This window comes from Dermacentor variabilis, chromosome 6 (assembly GCF_050947875.1).
Source record: "Dermacentor variabilis isolate Ectoservices chromosome 6, ASM5094787v1, whole genome shotgun sequence".
Taxonomy (NCBI): Eukaryota; Metazoa; Arthropoda; class Arachnida; order Ixodida; family Ixodidae; genus Dermacentor; species Dermacentor variabilis.
Genome location: NC_134573.1, coordinates 125,634,363 through 125,657,580, shown reverse-complemented (window position 1 = coordinate 125,657,580; position 23,218 = coordinate 125,634,363). Strand labels below are relative to the sequence as shown.

General features: G+C 46.7%; 1 protein-coding gene across 1 annotated transcript in view; it reads left to right on the top strand.

The window, feature by feature from the left end:
- Positions 1–11,424, top strand: part of LOC142584357 (putative caffeoyl-CoA O-methyltransferase 2) — a 33,368-nt gene extending 21,944 nt beyond the window's left edge. Inside the window, exons 4-7 of the mRNA XM_075694510.1 lie at positions 2,985–3,103; positions 6,347–6,401; positions 7,656–7,789; positions 11,201–11,424. Coding sequence (XP_075550625.1) covers positions 2,985–3,103; positions 6,347–6,401; positions 7,656–7,789; positions 11,201–11,353 — 461 coding nt within the window. The 3' untranslated portion in view covers positions 11,354–11,424. The remainder of the gene's footprint in view (positions 1–2,984; positions 3,104–6,346; positions 6,402–7,655; positions 7,790–11,200) is intronic.
- Positions 11,425–23,218: the final 11,794 nt, after the last annotated feature.

Genomic DNA, 23,218 nt, shown 5'->3' with positions numbered 1-23,218 from the left:
CGGGGGACGTTTGGCATAAAAGAAATCCGACGACACCTAGGCATTTCATATGAGTTGAGAATGCGAAAGCATTAATATCCAATTGGACGCTCCTGGGCGGTTCTTCGAGTTTTGAATGCTGCGAGTCATGTGCCATAGTGGTACCGCTCGGGTCGCACGTGCTACCAGAGGGCAACCAGCAGCAGCAGCCTGCGATGTCAACGCCGCATGCCACCGACGTCCTGCGCGACGAGAGACCGAGGAAGCAGCAGCGGCCACCAAGGCAGGAAGGCTCGTAGAGGCTAAACCCGGTAGAGTCCAGAGAGACAGATAAGGACCGCGCGCCGCCTTCCGAGAGTGAGAGCGAGGGTGACGTGGCGTCGCGGCGATGCCCTCTCCCTCACGCAACACTTGGCGCGCTAACGGGGCAACAGCTGTTCCCTTTCGCCCACTCTGCTCCGTCAAGGCGCGCTCGTGTACGTGGCATCGCATCCAATGGGAATTTAGGTGCCGTATTTCACTGCTACAGACGCCGCCGACTTTCTCACTCAATGGGCCACTTGATGCTTTCGCATCAATAAAGCAGCAGGACAAAGTGGGGGAAGTAAGCCAAGTATGCTAGTCGTATTAGGAACAATTTCCACTCGCCGTGTTTGCTGAGGTGGTGGGCTGCTAAGCGGGACGCGGGATCGTATACCGGCCAGGGAGGCCGCTTTTCGATAGGGGCGAAATGCGAGAACACCTGTGGGGTACTTAGATTCAGGTGAGCGCCAAAGAACCCCGGGTGGTCCAAATTATTCCGGAGTTCCCCACTACGGCGTGACCCATAATCAGATCATGGTTTTGGCAGGTAAAACTCCATAATTTAATTTTTTCAACGAATACTTTCCTTCGTCTTAGCTTACTTCTTAGTTCAGGACCGCTCTTATAGTGCGAGAACGAGCTCGTCGGCTAGGTTAGGCCTATGCGTTCGCGCAGGTTCAAGATCGGCTCAAACTTCACGAGGGCAAACTGAACCCACTGTTCAAAACTGTCTTTGACAGACACAAGAAATACAAGTTCTTTGGAGGTGTGTCCTATTCTTGAGGCAGCGCTGCTACAGTTCAGAGAGCAACAAAGACGCTTTTACCCTGCCTCCTGCACATTAGCTTGAACCATATAATCAAGATGCTTGTTAGTGTGCATGCTCGTGCTGGTTACTTGGATATATTGCGTGTGAGTGTGTGATGCCTATGAGGGGGTCATTTCGTGCATCGCTAGTCTCACAGGAAGTAGTATTCCAGGTGTATGACCATGCGATCATGTCCAACACTCATTAAAGAATGTCTCTCTCCGTCTCTACATAATTATTCACATATTACATTTCTTTTCGTATCAGCAATTACTAGGTTCGGCCAATCGTTCAGAATATCTGGTGATGTAGCTGTACTTCGGGGTGCTGATAAAAGTGTTGACAACGGTGTTTCACTTGTGCACCCTCTTCTGCCGTATCGAGCTTCTGCTCTCAGTAATGGTTACCGGCTTGCTTTTTGCTTTAATGTAATAAGGCACTTTGAGTCTGACGTGACATAGCGTTTTATTTGGCCGCATAGCGTAAACGTATGGGATTATAACTTTTTCACACACACACACACACACACACACACACACACACACACACACACACACACACACACACACACACACACACACACACACACACACACACACACACACACACACACACACACACACACACACACACGCGCGCGCACGCGCGCACGCACGCACGCACGCACGCACGCACGCACGCACACACGCACGCACGCACACACGCACACACGCGCACGCGCACACACACACACACACACACACACACACACACACACACACACACACACACACACACACACACACACACACACACACACACACACACACACACACACACACACACACACACACACACACACACACACACACACACACACACACACACACACACACACACACACACACACACACACACACACACACACACACACACACACACACACACACACACACACACACACACACACACACACACACACACACACACACACACACACACACACACACACACACACACACACACACACACACACACACACACACACACACAGACACACACACGCACGCACGCACGCACGCACACACACCACTCAGCCTTCCGCGTGAACTGGCGCATACTTCATTTGACATTGGTGATAGTGTTCAACAGTGCCACTTCGCGCTAACTTTACTGTGTCCGGATCAGTGTGGACGTAACGCGGTGTCAGTGGCGTCTTTACCAGGTCATGTGATGCCTGTGCTGGGACACTAGACAAAATGATTCATATTGTTTCTGATTGATCCCATGACACACCTTTTGACAATGTTATCAGTCCAGACATCACGTGGCGCGAGATCGTTATGGCGACGCCCAGTTACGCCATGCCTAAATGAAACGCTGGGATGCCTTTTCAGATATTTAAGTATTTATGGCGTGTCTCCCTAAATAAAAAGAAAACTGCGAGATCTCAATTTCCGTGAACCATAAACCATAGACTCTCCTACAAAAATTATCAGAGCTGACTCTGGCGCAAACGTCTATGGGAGAAGTGGGGCGGTTCAGCAAGCACGGAAATGTTGGTATACAGCACGTGGCGCTTTACCTAAACTTCGTCCTTATTATTTCAAACGGCACCTGGACTTTGCAAGTCGATTGTTTTCGACAAACTGTTGCGTTATAAATGTAACAATTCACAGTAATTACGCACGTGCGGAGAGAAACAGTGAGTGCTTGGAAATTTAGAAAAATGAAGGGTAATAAATAGCGCTATAATGAGGGCCTCTGAAGCCAAAATCACGCGCAATAGACAAATCCCAGTACTATACATAATTCTCACGACAGCTGAACGATCGCAGCACCAGAGTTTCCCCTCGAGTAAATATTGTAGGAAACTGCCTCAAAGCTCAAGCACGCATGCGCGCGTTCTGTACAGGCACCTTCACCGGCTGCAGTGCCGTGGCCGCCGCGCTGGCTCTGCCTCCGGATGGGAAGGTGGTGGCGCTCGACCTGCACGAGCGCCTGGTCAACGTTGGCAGGCCACACTGGAAGGAAGTACGTGTGTTCACTTTTGACTGGATTCGCGCGGCCACGCCGAAAACATCTTGACTTATAGCCGCATCGCTATACCGTGTTTGTGTGACGCGTTGTCGCGTCGATTTTATGCGCCAGTGGCAACGAGAAAGGGACTTCCGTGAAATTATAAGGCTTTCGTATAACTCTTTGTGAGAGCAAGCAAAAAAATGCGATGGCTCATAGCCCCGTAAGTCAGAGGCTACAAGCGCTCAGCAAAGTGAAGCGAACAGTGCGTAAATTCATTGATGTCACCCACGCAACACGCCGAACGGCATGCCTTGCGATAAAGAACAAGCTCAAAACAAGGATTCGAACCATCAATAAAGCACTGCATAACTCCCTCAGCAGTTGCAGTCGTGATTGTGCAACGGCTTCGCTGGACATCAACTATCACAGGGCCGGGATGTAGAATGAATTTATTTTTGTCCTATTTGTAATAGATACCAGGAAAATAACAGAAAACTGATAGCCTGCACGGTGCATGGTTGCCAGATGCACATTGCCGCACGGGAACGAGTTCTATCCGCGTTGACGCTTAAAGCTTTCTCTTTTTTTGCCATACGGTGAAAGTGAAGCTGAGGATGGCATGTTGGTACGACGACGCGGTAACGACGATGACGTAATGGAAAGGACGGGCGCCGTCCACCCAGTTTCGAGTTATTTAACGTAGCACGAACAGGGAAATGTTTTCTGCTGTACTAATAAACTAACCTTCAGTAATACCGAGGTCAGGTCGCTCTTACCCCGAGCGCAGTCTCGATAAACAAGAAAAGACGTAAAAAAGTAAGGACAATGGCCGGCGCCGCCGTCTTAGAGTTCGTGCACCAGTTCACCATGACGTCACAGATTTTGACGACGCCTGCGCGGGTCTAGTTAAGTTTTAATTGGTTAAGGTGAGCTACATTGTATTCTAAACGATCCCGCGGCTGATCATGGGAAGTTTCCACGGAGCTCCAACTGCCACAATGCGAGAAGAATGCTTTGAAATCCGTGACGTCACACTTGAATACTGGCGCTGGTTGATTACTAGAAGCGATAATGAAGGTCAAAGACCGATTGCTTGAAGTGCGCGCCGGAACACCAGCGCTGGTGCGTAGTGTGGCGTTAGGAATTTCAAATTATTTTTGGTGTAGACCAGCAAAGGTTCTTTAAGCTCGCAAACTTCAGTCTTTGGATCTTTTAGAATACAACGTGAGAGCTTTTCCGATAAAAGAAAAATAACAACGAATACGACTGAGCAGACGCCGCCAAATTCGTGACACCACGGCGTGCTAGTTTGGGAATTCCAGGGCGACGTCTCAACTGGTCCTTATTTAATATTTGATTTCTGGCTTGTCAAGCCTCTTGGGGAATATTTCAATATTTTAAATGGCTAATTTATTTATACGGAACACTTAAATGTTTTTCTTTAGTGCCCATTTATGGTGCTTGACTTGCTTCAAGGAGATCCCTCGTAAGGCGATCCCACGTTCAGCAACTTCTGAATGTTTCAAGCTGCAGTGCAATTGAACGCGAGGTGCTACTTACAGGAGTGACACTCACAAAACCGCAGTTTGCTGTCTGAAAATTACACCTCAGTGGCCGTTCATCAGTTAGACGTAAACATATGTGTGTGGGCTTCGTTCTAACTCTTTGCGTACCGCGCCCACTGGACATCGTTAGTCCGCTAACGGTGGTTTCAACCGTCGCTTTCGAGACTTTCCATCCCACTCACAGGCACAATGTGCTATTGGACGTGAAGGAGGGGAGGTACATTTTTGCCTTCTAAGCAGTTCGCTTTTTCCACCCAAAAGGTGACATTTGAACACGCTCCAAAGTTTTCGCGATTGTCAAAGTACAAAGCAAAAATGACCGCCAGCTGTCGATGGGTTGAAACGCAGATTTTGAGATCTTTCGAGCCGCTCACGAACATTCTGGGCCATACGCCGTGATACGCCGTGAAGGAAGAGAATTTTATTTTTGCTTTAGAAACAGTTCGCCTTCTTTCCTACTATGCATTAATTTCCGAACACACACACAGTTTCGCGGTCGTCGAAGCAGAAAGCTATGAAGCCGAAATGTCGTTCTGTGTTTAATAAACGTTCTTCTACTCGTTTTCTAAATTAACCACGTTCATAATTGCACAAATCGACATGTGCAATTGCAACATCTGTTCAAGAGTCTAGAATTAGCAGTCGCTCATAGTTGCATGCCAAAACCTCCTATCATGTCAATAATACTAAAAAATGTTGCAAATTCTCCCGAAAGGCGAAGGATTGATAGCAATATCGAGGTATTAGGCAATTACAGGAAGTAAGGTTCGTAGTATTCTAGGTTGTATAAACTGCGGCGAACATTCGCTTACAAGCTAAAAGATGTCGTAGTTTAACCCAAAACGTGAGGCATCGCTAACGATAGCGGAGTATTAAGCAAATACACGAACGGAGGTTCGTAGTCTTATCGGCGTTATAGATTGCAGTAAACAGTCGCTTATTAATTAAGTCGTCAAGCATGGTGTCACGTGCGCAATGGCAAACATGAGCAGATCTTTCACTCGCTGACCACGACCAGTCGCTGTCACAAAGAGCGCCGGCCGCGTGAAGCGATCGCCTCGTGCATGCCTCTTCTTGCGTCTCGGAAAGTTGATATTATACGCTACCTCCAACACTAGGCGGTGGCAATACAGTGCGCACGAAGTCACCAGCCATCTCGGCTCGCTCCCTGCCTTTGCACCCGCCCTCAGATTACCTCGAAGATACGGCGCGTGGGCCGCGCATGCGCTCAACCGCGCGGACGCCATGCGCCGACACGAACAGGTTAGTGAAGCAGACGGCTGTTCACCTAACCCGTGCACGTACCCGCCCTCCTAAGTAAAAGGAGTAGTCGTCACTATTAGAGTGTCAATAAATATCCTTCTCGTAGTTTTTATTTGAATAAATCAAGGCGAACACCCGCAAGAAAATGACGTTTGTTATTCTGACCGGGAAAGCTAGAACACAAGTAATTAACCGCCTCAGCGCATGCGCAGAGTTCTCGCGGGTCATAACGTCAGCAACGTCTCTTTAATGCTTGAATACTTCACAAGTAGATTGAATATCGATGTAATTTATTACTTTCATGCACGCAATTAAACCACTTCATTAGGCGGTTTATCTTTGCACCATGCTATCCCTAAAGTCACCCCTCATGTACTTAGGTGCACCGAATCACACGGTGACGCTTTTATTTATTTCTTTTCTCTAGGCCGGTGTGGAGGACAAGGTGGAACTGAGGTTTGGACCGGCAGTTGAATCCTTAGGTGAGTTTCTGAGAGGTCTCTTATACAGTTTCCACCGCCGTGTGTTCACAAGGGGTGCCCCTGGTGTCCTAGTAGCTGAGAGCGCTGAATGAATAAGATCTAGTTTCAGAGGCCACGCATTACTAAATTCTATTCATTTATCCGTACACTAAATATTATTCCATACATTTATTTAGGTGTGAGAGGCTTAGCACGTGACTTCTGTGAACGTACCATGCAAGGCAAGCACGGGATGCCTGGATTAAAAAAAAAAAAACACAGCTGCAGTATCAGTAAAGGACAAAACTGTGAACGAAAAAAAATCCAAGCACAAGGCCCTGCTTGTTGAATTATTGCAGAATAAATATGTTTTCTTGTAGTTTCTAGGAAACTCTGAAACTGCGGTACGGTACAGCAGGTGCAGCGGCGCCATGCCGGCGACAGCTGTGACGTATCAACGGCGGGCGTTCACTGACACCGTTGTCGTCATGGCTTCTATACTCTTCCTCCCGCTATTTCCATAGTGGTTAAAAAAATGTAGATGTGTTAATTGAGAAAAAAAAAACTGTGTCAGCTAAAGTTTACACTGAGTTATCAGAGACGCAAAATAGCGAGGGAGCTGCTAAAGATTGAACTAATAAAGTATAACAGCGTCCTGAGTCTCAGGTATCTTAGCGGGAAACGGTACACATTGACGTTAAGTATCTTAAAAGATAAACCACGAGAAACAGCTTAGAACACAGCAGAACTCAATAAACCGGTGCTTAATCGAAATGCAGTAAGTTTGTTTGTGGCACTGCATTTTATACGATTGTAAACATAATACTACTGTAAATGCAGTAGACGGGCCTGCGTAGCGCTTCTGTATGAACACTTCCATATTCGCTCCTCGTAACCTTCTGGTATCTTCGACGAAATAAAACACCTTACCAAGGCAACGATTCTAGGGTGAGCGTTGCAAATGTTTGAGCTAATCTTCATTGCTTTGGTGCTCAGTATCTCGCTAGAAAAACAGCTAACTGAAGATTTTAATCAATGAGGCACCGTCGCCGTCGTCGTGTGATCACCGCCGTCGCCATCGCCGCACTCTCGTCGGCACTTACAGTTGCAGGACTTGAGACCGCAATGCAAGAGCTTTTGTACAAAGTTGTGTGCGTTGTCATAAATCATGGAAGTTCGCTGTCGGAGCGAACGAGTTTTAAAGCGCGAAGAATTGATAACGTCTGGTGACTCCCCTCCTTCCCCCCCCCCCCCCCCAACTTCATGACTCTACAGACGCCCTGCTGCGCGAAGGCCAGGCGGGCACGTTCGACTTCGTGTTCATCGACGCGGACAAAGAAAACTACAAAAACTACTACGAGAGGTCCCTGCAGCTGGTCAGGAAGAATGGTCTCATCGCCATCGACAACGTGAGTCTGCTGGCATGTCGTAGTTTATTTCTATGTTCCATCAACCATACACCTTCGCGGCATCGAGGACTGCAAACTACCACGAGAAGTTCTGTCATCGGAAATCTCGCTACAGCGCGCGATCACGTCACTGAAAGGAATGCTGAGTCCAGGGAATTAATTTATAGTCTTTTAATTAGGATGATTCCAGCTGAAACACAACTGAATAGCCATGAATAGACGAAAGCGGTGTAAAAGAGAGAGAGAGTGAGAGAGAAAGAGAGAGGATCTTTATTGGCCTCTAATACCCAAATCTGGGTCGGCAGGTAAGGGAGACGCTTAGGTCAAATTCCTGCCCAGGAACTAAATATGGGCTAGAAAGACGCACGCAGTGTCGAAAAAGAAGTCCGCCAGAGGAAATTCTAGCGTCGCGTTGATCTCTCACACCTATCTATACTTCGTATTTTGATAACCTTGCTCAGCTATCCCCATTTCACGAAGCACTAAAGTACGAAGCTTGGATAAGAGGAATCATGGAGACAGATTAGAAAATCTAAATTCCTCCTTTTAGGTTGCACTTGAACGAACACCAAAACTGTCTGTACTAATACGCGGCAAAACTATTGCCGGTTGGTAATTGTGAAAAGTGTGCAGTTATGTTAAAAAAAGAATGGATGAATGACAGGCACACGAAGCCTTGATACATAGACGAAGTATTACGACAGCGATCAGCTCTATTCTATGTCGGGACCATGTTTGACAGTCTTCGACTCTGGGGGCTTGTCTTTAAGATTTTGTGACATTTCTTATAGTATTTTGATTAGTATTAAGTGAGAAAGAGTAGCCATTACCGTTTTAAGGTGACCAAATCTCCTTCTATTTTCATTTCTTCAATAAGAATGTTGCGAGTGATCCAAACTCACACAGTCACGGGGCAAGGACCCAGCGACCGGGCAGCACGCTGTACTTCCGGCTCAAGCTCCTTACTGAATAAGTTACCATTGAATCGTTACCACTGAATAAGTTGACGTTGCTACTACGTCAAGCTCGTTACTGATGCTTCGAGACTGACGATGGCACACGGAGTAATGAAAACAGCTCGAACCTTCATGTTTTTCACGATTGTGTTGCTCCTTTTAACGCGGCTGTTGGAGTAATAGACTTCAGCCTATATTATTGGACGTTGCTCCCTTGAATTGGTGGACCTCGTGATCACATATTCATTGCTATGGGGGACAATAGGCGATGATGTGGAGCTTTTCTGTTTCGAAGAAAAGTGAGAAAAACTATTTTTAAGCAGCAATAATGGAGTATCAGGCTGTAGTCTCGGACAAGAATACAGGACCCGGAACGAGCTAAGTTATTCATTAAATGGACACCGACTGGGGAATAATAATTTAGTTAAGCTGTATTATAGTAAATTACGCTTCTGCAATAGCAAAATGACCACTTGTTTTGCCAGAGGAGGTTTGCTAAGCCGGTAAAGTTCGCAAATACGGAAGACAGGTATCAACGCTTCCCCGAAATTTCAGGGTCAGTTAATCGTAAGGCCAATTTTGACAGCGCCTTCTCGAGTCTAGTTAATTATTTATCAGCGACGAAGCACTGTACTGCGCTCTAAAGAAACTATACACTCAATTTGGCAAGTCTCGAGAAGATTTCCTTAGCCTACAATGGTCGAAATATGACAAATATGCTTTGAAATTAGTGACGTCAATTTGGCGAAGCGTTGCTTAGGTTACCGCGAAATTCGAAGCAAGAATCTTAAGTCTTTGTTCTGACAAGCGATAATGAACCTTGTAAACATTAATGAATGAAAGTAAATTTATTAAAGAATATTTTACGCACCTAAGCTGCCCCAACTCCTGTATCCAATAAGATCGTGAGTGGAATTAGGTTTTTGTTGGATCGCATAAAATAATGATTATGCAGATCCCACGTGCTGTGGGAATCGAAGTCAGGCGAATAATTTTGCAGGTAGCTGGCTATATGACATCGACCCTGTGGAAGCGCGCCTCGACGGGCTCTGTGACTCTCTCGATGACATCGAGCAGGCGCTCAGTGCGTAGCTCGGACACGCGGATAGTTAGGAGTAACGTGGGTTTGCCTAGTCACTCGATCATTTCAAACACGTCCCCCTACTTCTGCGTCAAGTAGTATCCCAGTATGATACGCCATCCTCGAGCTGCCCAAGCGAACCTCTGAGGAACGCAATGTCCGAGTTGACGCACTTCTCGACGAAGCTGAGGTCTTCCAAGACCATCTTGATGAGTGTCAGGAGCCGGTTGGAGCGCACGGGTTGGGAAACTTACTTTTGAATCGCTGTTCGTACGAAGGCGATCACCACCCGTTGTTCTGCATCCGACATGCCAGGATCTTCTCACGCGCGCCATCTGGCTCAGTGCTAGTAGCACACGAGCATCAGAGGCAAGAGTGGGCTCACGGAGATCGAATGACGATCATGCCACGACCACGCTGGTGACGCGAACATGAGCATGCATATATATATATATATATATATATATATATATATATATATATATATATATATATATATACCCAGCAGCTCAGGTCTGTAAGCACCGCCAGCCCCGCGACGTAGGGCGCTAGATATGTAGCTTAAGGTACCTGAAGTTTGAAAAGAATCATCATCATCATCATCCTGGTTAGGCGCACTGCAGCGCAAAGGCCTCTCCCATACTTATCCAACTACCCCGTTCATGTACTAATTGTGGCCATGTTGCCCCTGCAAACTTCTTAATCTCATCCGCCCACCTAACTTTCTGCCGCCCCCTGCTACACTTCCTTTCCCTTGGAATTCAGTCCGTAACCCTTAATGACCATCTTACCTCCTCATTACATGCCCTGCCCATGCCCCCCTTTCTTTTTCTTGATTTCAACTAAGATGTCATTAACTCGCGTTTGTTCCCTCACCCAATCTGCTCTTTTCTTATCCCTTAACGTTGCACCCATCATTCTTCTTTCCATAGCCCATGGCTATATTGCGCTTAGTTTTACACTGACGATACTAGGTGAAGGACAGGACGTGGACGTACGTAGCACAAACTACCAACTGTTTTTACACGTGCGACCACGTCCTGTCCTTGACTTAATTTCGTCAGTGTAAAACTAAGCGCAATATAACCATGAACGTTCACCAACTAGCCCCCTTCATTGCTTTACTAAATGTTATTTCCATAGCTCGTTGCGCCGAACTCAATTTAAGTAGGACCCTTTTCGTAAGTCCCCAGGTGTCTGCCCCCTACGTGCTTCGCATTAAAAACATGTTTGCCTATGGTGTACGATGTCGCTAAATGTGACTGAATATTTGTGGTTATGAGCCTCGTAATTGACTACGTGCTCTTGAATCTGGTTGGCCTGTGCCTGCGAAGAACACGTGTTCTTGAACAGCGATCATATGCACTTTGATAGGTGCTGTGGCGCGGCCTGGTGTACGACGCCAACGACAATTCATCGGAAGTAACGTCACTGCGGGCGTTCAACAAGAAACTGCACGAGGACGAGCGGATAGACGTGTGCCTGCTACCCATCGCTGACGGGCTCACGTTTGCTCGAAAAAGATGATGCAACACGTGCGAGAGTTGACAAAGACTTACAACGTCAACAAACAACCTGACGTCCAATAAAGTATTTTATCAGCCTTGTAAACCGGCCCCAGAAATATAGACGTCAATCACCATACGAATCCTCGTTGGCCGCCAACTTCATTTCCTTTTTATTTTTAAAGCGAGGCTTTCTTTGCGAACCCTGGTGGACTTTCGTGACCGCGGTTGGGTGTTGCTGTCTACCCGAACGAGTGCTGCCAAACTCTAAAGCCAGTTCTCCCTCAAATTTGATAAAGATTCCCTAGATTTCCCTAGTTTTCTATTGGGTACAGTTTTTCACTTCACGAATATATATATATTTTTTTCAGAAGTAAACTTGCTTGTTATGCATACTTTTGTTATGCATGAGTTTAACTTCATTACCAAGCTCGTTTTTACAAATTTAACTAATGAAGCCGATGCGCTCAAGCTTGAGTCACGTCGCCGTGCAAATTCTTGCAGTACAACAGTTTTTACTTATTTATAAATTTTCCCTAAATAAAAAAAATGGTTTTCCTAAATAATACCCAAATTTATTAGATCTAGGGAAATATCCCTAGGGTTGGCAGCACTGTCCTGAATAGCTCACGCATAGGAGAGCACTATCATGTTTACTACCCTTACAAGTGCCCTGGCTGCTGGCCTTGCTTTCTCATAACAATTACGCAGTGATATAAGAAATGATACCTAAATACTCTGTCTCAACTGCGTAGCTAAGAGCACAATTAATTTAATAAAGCCGACCTTTCTACACATTCGTTTTTAGGGTTTGAGGTTTGGAGCATCTGCTTGGTCACTCTTTCGCCGAGTAAAGTGCAGTTTACTCTAGCTCTATCTCCAGGATCGGCCGGCTCTAGAAGGTGTTCCGACCCTGCACACAGTGTCATTACAAATGTAGCCAATTCCGGAGACAGCATAATGCGTGGTCACATGGGTCATGTGAATGGAGGTCTTTGCGTCTCGCTGTCTTCACTGGCAGACAGGTAATCGCTCTAACGCGAAACGCTGTGCTGAATAGAATCAGTTGCGTGGCATTTATTCAACCGCTTCACGAAAGCTTCATTTCTCAGATTCCAACATGCGGTTCGAATGTGCAAATTTTTTTTTGTGGATCACAGATATGATTGGTTTAGTGGCATACCATGGACTTCGTGCAGGCTTTCCTTGTCAGTAGATATATTTCAAAATATAGCTGTGGGCAGAGTTTGTGGTGCTTGATTCTGATGCCTTCTCCAACGCAGATAATTTCAAACACAGCATCTGGACGTCCCTACTCAAACCAAATGCGTCGCAAGGTCAGAAAGCGAAACGTGCATTACTGCAGTTAGTGAACACGCCAGACCTCGGTGAAAGACTGCACAGACTGCATCTGCCCATGCAGATGAGAACATATTCCAACAGTTCCGGAACACCCGGTACATCCGGGTATGGTATGAAAAACTTTATTTAGGTCCTGAGGGATCAGTCTGGGACTGATGCGGGCCGCTCTCACGTCGTCGGGACAGAGAGGCCGAGCCCCTCTGTCATCACACGGGGCCCTCCGGACAGCCCTGAGTTGGTCCGCCAGCACTTCACTGCGCAGCATCCGCTGCCACCACTGTTCACCTTGGGAACCATCACCGGCCAACGCCAAGCAGCCCTAAAGCATGTGTTTTAAATGGAGCAAACTCCCACACTTGCTACAATAGACTGAAACCCCACAGTCCGGATTAATTTTATTCATCACGACCGGGTTAGGGTACGTTCGTGTCTGCAGAAACCTTAATGTAAACGGCTGTGGCCTATTTAATTTACAAAGTGGCAGGGAGAATGCCCTGCGCCCTAAATAATAGTGCTTGGTGATCTCGTTGTAGGTTAACAGTTGTTCCCTGAATTCAGGAGCGGGAGATCCAGCCCCTTCACGGAGTACACGGCGCACTAATCCTCGGGCCTCCCTGTGCGCCACCTCGTTGAGTTTACGCGGGGCTTCCTCCACTGTTCCCACGTGCGCCGAAAACCAAGTAGCTGTATGCGAAGTGATATCTCTACCCTGCAGCAGTCTGTTAGCTGGTTCCGAAAGAAGTCCCCTCGAGAAGGCTTTAATCGCAGACCGCGAGTCACTAAACACCAAAACTCTTCTTGAATCAATTAGTGCTGGAGCAATAGCCACCTGCTCGGCAATTCCCCCGGATCTTTGGTATAAACGGAAGTGGCATTTCTAACGCTCCCTTTTCCATCTACCACCACCACCACCGAATAAGCATCTTTCCCATTAATCCATGCGGCGTCAACAAACGCAGACTCCTCCTCCTGATCCTTTGCCTCTCGCAACAAAGCGCTAGCTCTCGCGACCCGCCTCCGTACATTGTACACGGGGTGTACATTCCGCGGAAACGGACGAACCATGATATTGGCCCTAAGGTTCACGTTCAACTCGTGTAGGGGCGTCCCATCGTATGAGATAGCCACCGATTCTTCAATTGACTCTAAAATATACCTACCCGCTGGTGTACCTAGCAACCGCTCTCTCTGTGCCGTACGCTGAGCCTCGGCTATTTCACCTAAAGTATTATGCAAACCTGGTGAACCCTTAATGTTTTCTCTTCTTTCTTTTCATCCCATAACCAACTTCCCTGCCTATAGGGAAACCCCACTGGTCGTGCGTATATAGTTGACCTTCCTACCTGCGTTTCTTTCCCTTTTCTCGCTCTGTCTTCTCCAATCACGAGCTGCCGTGTAGGGGAGCATAGCTCGCAGCTGTGGAAGACGATGAAAATTTTTCGTGTAGTACAAACGTATACGGCTTATTCTCTTGGTAGTTGCCAACCAGTGGCGCAATGAAAGATGAAATCTAAAGAGGTCAAGTAAGCGCTTTGGATCAGATAAACACCGCTCTTTAGGCACTTCGACATTTGGAAAGTGAGCGTTCTCAACCGGTGGTCATATCTGTCCGGGGTGTTGTTTTTGATGTCAGTTAAGGAATCGCGGGAAGGGAGGCGGCCCGACCTTTGCAAAATGAATGGTTGACTATGGGTGAGCGCCTACATTTTTTTTCCCACTCAGTCGAGTCTGGTTCAACATGCCCTCAGCTATGGTGAGAAGACCTCAACATAACATTATCTAGCACAGTGAATTCACTGCAAAGCTAAAGCAGCCACACTGCTAAAAGACTTATTTGTCCCGAAGAGGAGACACAAAAATGAAGACACACTGACGGCGACATGAGCGGCTGTGTCGTCAATGTGTCTTCATTTTCCTGTGTGTGTCCTCTGTGCATCAAGTATTCATTTCGGCGAATACCAGCTAGGCCAAGGAGCAGTTCACCCCGAGTCCCACTGCTTTTCATTGTGCCGAATACACGCAGAAGCGGCGGGGCTGTGACCGAGCGTCTGTATGGCTTCGGGATGAAAAAAACTCGTGGTCGAATTTCAAACGCACGATAAGATGTTCCACATTTTGAGGCTTCGCTTCTCCGATCGAGACCAAAGTCATAGTTTTTTTTTGTGCCTGAATGAACAATATCAATAGCTTTTCTGAAATGAATTGTACTAACTGCGAGGGGACTCAGGCACGTACGCAACCATGGAATGATTCGCATGCAGGCGATTGCGAATCCTCCGTTTCGATAGGTGGTCCTAAAATGAACGCCGCGTGAACGGGTATATTTCTGGCCTTCAAGAGCACACGCTGTCCGTTCTTGGACGGCATGGTTTATGCACAGAGTTTCTGAGAAAAATCACCCTGGCGCTATAGTGACTGCGGGAGAAGTGCGGTGGTTCAGAAAACACGAAAATTGCGGGCGGTACGTAAATTTGTCTAAACGCCGCCCTCGTGGGTTCGAACGGCTTTGTGACTTAGCAAGTTCATCATTTTCAACACCCTACTGCGGTACAAGTACAGCAATACGCAATTATTACGCGTGTGAGCACCGATTAATTCCCTGCCTTTGTTTAGGAAACTACGAGTGCTTAAAATCTTAGGGACATAAACCATAATAAATAGCGTCACAAGAATGCTTGAAATCATAAGCTCGAAAATTAAACCGAATCAATATTCTAGCGAACCATCTCGTAGTAGACGAACAGTCACATCGCCAGAATTTTTCCTAGTAATTATTTTAGGAAACTCTATTGGTGCATGAACAACGCGCTTTGCGCGCTGACCCGGCTGACACGGACATGGCAGTCTTTGTACGCCTTCACAGTATACGCACTCAATTTCAAAATTGTGTGTTTGCTTAACGTTGGTGTTTTCGTTAGGACAGAATAATCTACCTTTTTTTATTTAAATACTTCTTTTATTTATGAAGCAAACCTGAGTTCCCTTGGTTCTCAGACATAAAAGAGGCAAGTATTTGTTACAGGTTTAAAATTTTTATTTCAGAAGCGTCATAACATGTTTGCAATATACAGATGCGACGCTTCCACAATGGCAAAGAAACCTTGTTAACTGATAGTTGTCACGTACAGCCGGTAACGACACAAGTGAAAATGCAAAAAAAGACGCACCGATCGTCAGCTTTATTGTGCTATCGTACCAATAAACACCGAACTGTATCGCTGAAATCTCTGAGCGTCGAATGCAAATTTATTAACCAACAAGAATTATTCACGAAAAAAAAAAGGAATTCCTGAGTTGGAACAAATACACGCAAACGTAAGTTCTTGCCAATATGTTTAATGTGAAACTGTGTAGGGGAGTGGGGAGGGTTGCTGACATTAAGACAACAAATAACCTTGCAGCCTACGAATACTAAACAAATTATTATATAGGAAGGATGCTTTTGTGGAAGAACAGGAAAGCCACAGCATCGGTCACACGTCTCGTATGTTGTATATAACGCCAGCTGCAAACAGTTTGCTTTGCTCAACCATGCACTCGCCCCCACAAGTTCACTACGAAGACCTTATTTGTGCTTTAGTTTGAGCAGAGAATCAGAACTGCAGGTAAACAGTGCCGTCAAGATACTGCGCCGCGAGTAATTACAGAGCCCAACAAACCAAGCGGTTCGGGATACAGCAGCTCAGAGACCTTGTCATTGCGTGCTCGGGTGAGAAGTAAATTGTTCCGATGTAAGCTTGTTTATTTGCCTCGCGGCTGCCGTGGATGACCACGTTAATTAAATCAAGATGAACCACGGGCAGAAGAACCACGCTGTGGGTAATTAGGAAAGTCCTTCAATATATGGTCTTAGAGAGAGAGAGAGAGTGAGACGCTGGCAGGGTGTGGTCATGCTTCGCCGACTGCTGCTGCTGTTGCTGCTTTATGCTCTGCCTAGAATGTTTCCTTCTGGAATGCTCTGTTTGTAAAGCACAGATAACGGATGCCTCGCATGGGCAGCGCATCCAGTTAGCTCCACCTGTTTGCCTGTGGAAACATTTCTAGTTTGGTTTATTTTGCTTTTCTTCTGGTCGGTATACCAAGCGACAGAGAGCGCTGAGGGCGGACAGTCTGCAGCCTTGAAAAGCCTGTTCCATCTGTTCGTTTGTTTACTCTTTCCAGCCGACTCCCCCCTGAGCTGTCCGTTGATATCTCTGCGCTTGCTGTCTCTGCGCCAACATCGCTCGGGTGACCTCGAGCTTGAGTACGAGCCGGAACGAAACTAAAACCCCCGCTTCCCTGTAACCATAACGGAATGGGGCTTATGATATTGTCTCTGTGCGCACTCGCGCGGTATTCAGGATACAAAACCAATAACAATATTGCTTTTCCACTCAAGGGTAAGGTGGTTACAGGAGATGGAAGAATGCGAGCACAAGTGAACAGAAGGAGACGGGACAGTGTTGTCCTTTGTCCTCCCTTTTACTTGTGCTCGCGTCTTTTCCCCATGCTCAAACCATCCTACGCTCACCCTGCACCCAACTCGCCCAACAAACCACCCTGCTTTTCTAATTGATCTCCTACACGATTTCGTTCTGTAGGTGTGTTATATTTATTTAACCCTTCCTTATATATTACATCGCAGCAGTACCATGCCAAGATTGTGGCCATAGCCGGCTTTAGAATTACGAAAAAGCTCCACCCACGTACAGTGCAACTGCCCCTTCTGAAAGAAAGTCGAGCCAACTGGAGTCCGCTCACAGCATGACGACTTAACAGCTTAACGCTCACAACTTCTCTGGTACGTAAATGCTAGGCCAATTGAAAAATAAAGGCTACTTGTTTCAAGCTAAAATGTTACCTTTGCAGGACAAATGATGTCGGAATCCCCCATAAGATTTGCCTGGACGTTCAGGTGGCAACCTGAAACCAGTGACACAAAGACCAGTCTTTGTGTCAAAAAATGTTTAAAACACGCTAACCAGCTTGACGACAGGTAAATTAGGGAATTTAATTGGCTGGTGCATGCATGCAAATTGGGTTTTTGTAGGACAGTGTACATGTAGGACAGAGCACTTTACATGTAGGACAGAGTACCTTAAGCAGAGGCGAGGAACATTACGGCCGTGGCGAGACGGAATAGTTGCGACAAGACCTCAGCAACGCACGACCAGAGCACGGAGGTCGTGTCCGGTGCTGCGCTGGACGCTGCAAAGGCCTGAACCAACTTTCCAGGGTAGAGCCACCGGCGCGGGAGCGCTAGGCACAGGTAGAAGAAGCCCATACTCTCAGTACACAACAGGCTGCTCCTCCCGCCGTGTAATCTCTTCCCGCCGCCTTTATCACAACTGCGCTGCCTCCACATCCCAAACTCACGCCACAAGACAGTCCGTCGTTTCTCTTCTCGAGAAGCCAGAGAGAAATAAAACTTCATTGTTAATCAGCAGATTAATCAGCGCGGGTGGCCTCAGCTGAGGCCACCTCCGTTGGCGCATTCGATGGTGGATAACATGTTCGCCGCCAGGGACTCTTGATCTTGGAGTGTAGTGGCCGTAGTCAGCCGCCCAGGGGTTTGGGCTGTCACGGATGGGAGGTGGGATAACGTAGTATATAGAAAAGGTTGGTGGCCTATTCGCAGTATATACGAGAGGCGCTCGAAAAGTCTCTGCGCATGCTTTCTTGGCAAATAAACCTTGCTGATTATGGCTGCTGCCGTCAGGCCGAATAGCACTCGAATAACTAACCGGCTCGTATGTAGGCCCATTTGTACTATCCCTACAGATGTACCCGCGGCCGGCCTTCTTGTATACGGTATTACGCAGTGAAACATGGAAAAGCACCTAAATATGCTCAGTGCAAGAAATATACATATTCAAGAGTATAATACCTTTATTAAAACGAAGCATTCTATGCCTTCTTTCACTGTGTTTGGCACGTATGCTTGGTCAGTTTTTCGCCGATTAAAGTGGGCTGATTCCAGAGACAGTGCAAGTCGCGTCGGTTGAGTCTGAGCGTGGTGGTGTCTTGCTGGGCAGACAAGTAATCACTATGCTGCGAAACGCTGCCCGGAAGGTAAACCGTTGTATAGCGTTTAATTAATGGCTTCAGGGAAGCTTCACTTCACATAGATTCCACTATGTGCGCTGGATCGGCATACTTTTTCTGCATGTCCACCGCGTGTACAAAATTGTCATCGCATAAAATAGCGAGAAAAAATCGTATGAGCACACTCGCGTCTTCGTCGTTTCAGTCGTCTTTTGTTTGTGACGGTAGCGCGCGCATCTCACAACGTCAGCAACGTGTCGTCGCGTTAACAAGAAAGCAACGTGACAGGATATGCAGTCATTTACTACGAATACCAGTTACTAGAACTAGAATGACGCCCACGACCACGACCGTACAGAACTGGTGACGACGACTGCAATGAACTACCAGCGACAGACTGCAGAAATGCTCGCCATTATGCAGCGTAACTGCATACCACCTCTGGCTATATGGGGCGGCTTCTACGAAGGCCTGCTCGTTTCTCACGGGAATGTCGGACGCACTTAGGTCTGTGACTCGTGAAACTGCGAAGAGATGATCAAACACGGGTCGTGTTTTGTCGTCGTTAATTATGACGCCGAACGTGACGTTGTTTGAAATGCGTTAAGCAGGACGAATCGTACGCCGTTTTCAGCGACACATTCTTGGAGCCTGCGTCGCGGAATGGCAAGGCGTTGCGCATATTTCTGCGGTTACGAATTACACTGGCCTCAGTAACCAATTGTCGTTGGTATTCAGGGCATTTTCGGGTTGGCACGCTCGGAAATATTTTGGTCGTGGAAAGAATGGGCCTTGAACGGCATCATCTCCACAGCAACTTTCACAAATAAATGATAACTGAATTAAATAAATCATCAAATATATAGAATAAGGAAACAAACAAATAAACAAGCAAGCAAATAAACAAACAAACAACAAACAAACAAACAAGCAAGCAAACAAACAAGCAAGCAAACAAGCAAGAAAACAAACAAACAAGCAAACAAAACAGAAAAACAGAAACAAACACAGAAAATAAATAAATAAATAAGGAAGAATTGTGCAGGTACCATGTCGATGATTGTGAATGTAAACACATAACCGAACGCTTCTACAAATCTATTCGCTTTTTTTAACGTCTCTATTTCTGCGTTTAATAGGCGAAGGCTTGCGGCAGAAAAGGGGTGCTCTATGGGGGAGGGGGGAATCTTATTAAAGGAATGATGCGTTTAAAGACCTGCAATTGTTGCAGTAGAATACTTAGGTAGCGCCTTTTGTTTCACTGCGTGTTCCCACAGAGGAGACACCCACTAACCAGCACATCGGTAGCGGTATAGTACAGATGGCTATACATATAGAAGATTCGTCCTATGCGTATGCATTGTCTCCAGTTCGCGCGAGAGCCGACATGGAAGGCGACTGCCATCCTTCTCTACTGCCGCCGCAGCCCTCTCCCGCAGCCGCCACGGGAGTAAAGGGTAAAGGGCGACGGGAGGGAGGAAAAGGTATGTCCTTCCCGAGTGCTCCACCACAGCGCCCAACTTTCAGATGCTCAAAAGCTTTCGCGCGTCATTACGTGCGTGTCAAAGAGCTAAAGTGGCATTCGGCGATGAAAGCGCCCCGCTAATCGGTTGTTGCCCGACAGCAAGTTCCCTCGGCATCGTCGGTGAAAGTGCGGCGACCACGACGAGAACGGAAGAAACGGTTAAAGAAAAGCCATTCGCTTTAAAAAAAAGAGGGCCGGCAGCACCTGCAGGTGCCACGTGACTATTCGTTTCATCGGCGCATGTCTCTACAGCCAAGTGGTCGCCGTGACAAACATGGCGGCGGCCATCGATCTCTTCATTGGAAATGTATAGAAGCAGCCAGGCGCGCCTCCACTTCATATCAAGGAGTTGTGCTTGCGAAAGAAAAGGTTACGGGTTGGCACCACGTGCACAGGCGAACGCGATTTTGTTACTAACGGAGCACGTGTGGTCGCACTGTAGAGCGTCATCCTGTTGCTGCGTAACTTGTCCGTAATTGCCTTATGTTGTAACGTCAAGACGCTCGTCACTAACACGACACCATACTGGCGCAAAAGAAAAAAAAAGGAAAAAAAAAGAAACACGGATCGTTCACGTCTTGCGGTATACTCGACGTGCATATTTGGCTTTCAGCTCGAAACTACGAATAAGGTGCTTAAAGCAAAGCACGGTGGATTGCAGGGAGACCGCCATCCTCTATCGACATCTAGCGACCAGGTACGTTTGCGATTTACCTCCGCGGCACCGACTCACATCAAAGAAACACTTCGAGGATGGCGTACAGTTCCTCACGGCTGACGAGGCAGCGGGCTCAAAACTGTTTCTCGCTTTCGCAATAGTTCTGGGAAGCCCGTTGCGAACAAACAGCACCGCCCCGCGGTTGTTCTTGGCGTACGGCGTTCGATGTGCGGCTTGGGAGAGCGTTGTTTTCTTTCTTTCACATTTTTCCTTCTTTTTCTTTTGCAGTTCTCCTGCGTGATCTTGCCGTCCCACCGCAGTCCCGCATCTGATGTCCCACGTAGCGCGAAATTTGGAGGCACACAAAAGCCACTCGAGTGTATGCGCCCGTTCTCAGCGGGAAACACTGAAAGAAGCAAAGGATCCTTCAATGAAGATGCGCGCGGTATTCGCGGAGGATGCACCTGTAGCCCGACGAAACGTTCGTTGATGTCGACATAGGAAATATTTGTTCAGCTAATGTTTCCTGAACTTTTTTTTTTTCAGATGACCGAACAAGATGTGAAGAGCACTGGCTGAGACATTACAAACTTTTGAAGAGAAAATATGCGGGACCTTTTCAAAGGTAAGAGGCGCACAAATTTATAAGTAAGAGACGGATCTCGAGAAAAAACGGGGTAGTCAAATCTGTTATTTTTGCACAAATATCGTTCAAGTGTGAAATCCTGAGTGGAACGTGTTTGGCTTGTTTGCCCGACTTCCAACGCACCCTCCGTGGTTTATCTTAAAACAATTGTGCCGTAACATGTATAAGAATTTTAGGTGAAGGAGTTTAGCTCAACTTTGGAGACAATCCCGGAGGACATTATAATCCTCTCGGGAAATCTGCAGGCATCACTAACGATTGAAAATGTATCTAACCGGTTTCCGCTGCAAGTTTTCAACCGTGTTAAGACTACTACTTGTGAAAGAGAACTACATTATATTAGCATGTACTAGACGCGCTCAGACAAGTGTGATATATGCAAAAAAAATATAGTGTCATGCTTGGCGTGGCGTAACCTCTGTCTAAGGAAAAATGTTTTATGATTTTGGCGGCTATGCTTTACACGTGCCCTGTCCGGTTGAGATCGGGCGAGAATATAACACATTTGAGCTGGTTCACGCTACGGAGCGCGATGTTGTTAAAACAGTAAGAAGAGGCTTAGCTTGTTCTCTTTTTTTGTCATTAACACTGCGATTATATTATCGGAATTAATGACCATTTGTCAGTGTGAACACCAGTGCGGTACTTTGTTCAGTGCACTATTTAGTTGAATTTATTCATTGCAGTCTTTAACCTTTTTGTACAATGTACAATCGTCAGCAAATAACCTGATATTTACGACAACCATCGCTGGCCAGAACATTTATAAACAACACAAATAATATCGGTGGTAAGACGGACCCCTGAGACACGCCGATGTGACGTTTAGTGTATCAGAAACATGATCACTGTATTGCACACTGCTGGCGGCCGGATGAATGACTACTAATCAAATGAGATGTAATAAAGCCAGGAAAAAAAGCAAGTGAGAACGACTTATAGCCAGAATTGCTTGATGTTGCAATGTGGATAGCTAAACAAAATTCAACCGCGAAGCTCCGGGTTTGAACCACTCCTCTTGCATGTACGCAAAGTGGTGAACATAGAAGCTCAAATGACTTATGTTTATGTCGAACTCGGTCGATATCTCATTTATGCCCATAGCACACGTGCGCTTCATCGTGTCGGGCCCATTTCAAGAGACCAAGTAACAGTGCATACGTCGTTTAATTTATCACGGAGCTGGCGGCAACAAATTCGCGAGGTCTGCTGCTGACAGAATGGCTTTGAATGAGAGCGCGTCGTCCATCACGTGACAGGTGCCCATGGTTGCCAGCTATAGTGACCGTGTTTGCGCGACACGCACACGCACGCACACAACCTGTTTCGGAAGGTTCATTCGATGTACTTCAGTGCAGCGAATCCAGCGCAATGAGAGTGGCAGTAACCGCAGAAGAAAAGAAAAAGAATGTTTCGGCTTGGACATTTTGGACAGATTGTGGTTTCATGTAATGTAAGCTGTAGCAAAGAGTGAGGCGCTGTCGAGAACCCGAGCAGGAACTTCTTGGAGTTTTGAGAGCACGCTTACTCAAAGTGCTGCGGGAAATTAAAAAGAAAGAACGGTTCAAAGGAAAATATCAACAAACCGTAAAAAGAGAGCTATTAGTAAAAGCAACATCGAAGCCTTCAGAAGAAGGGGAAACAAATAAACAAGCACGACAACAAATTTTTG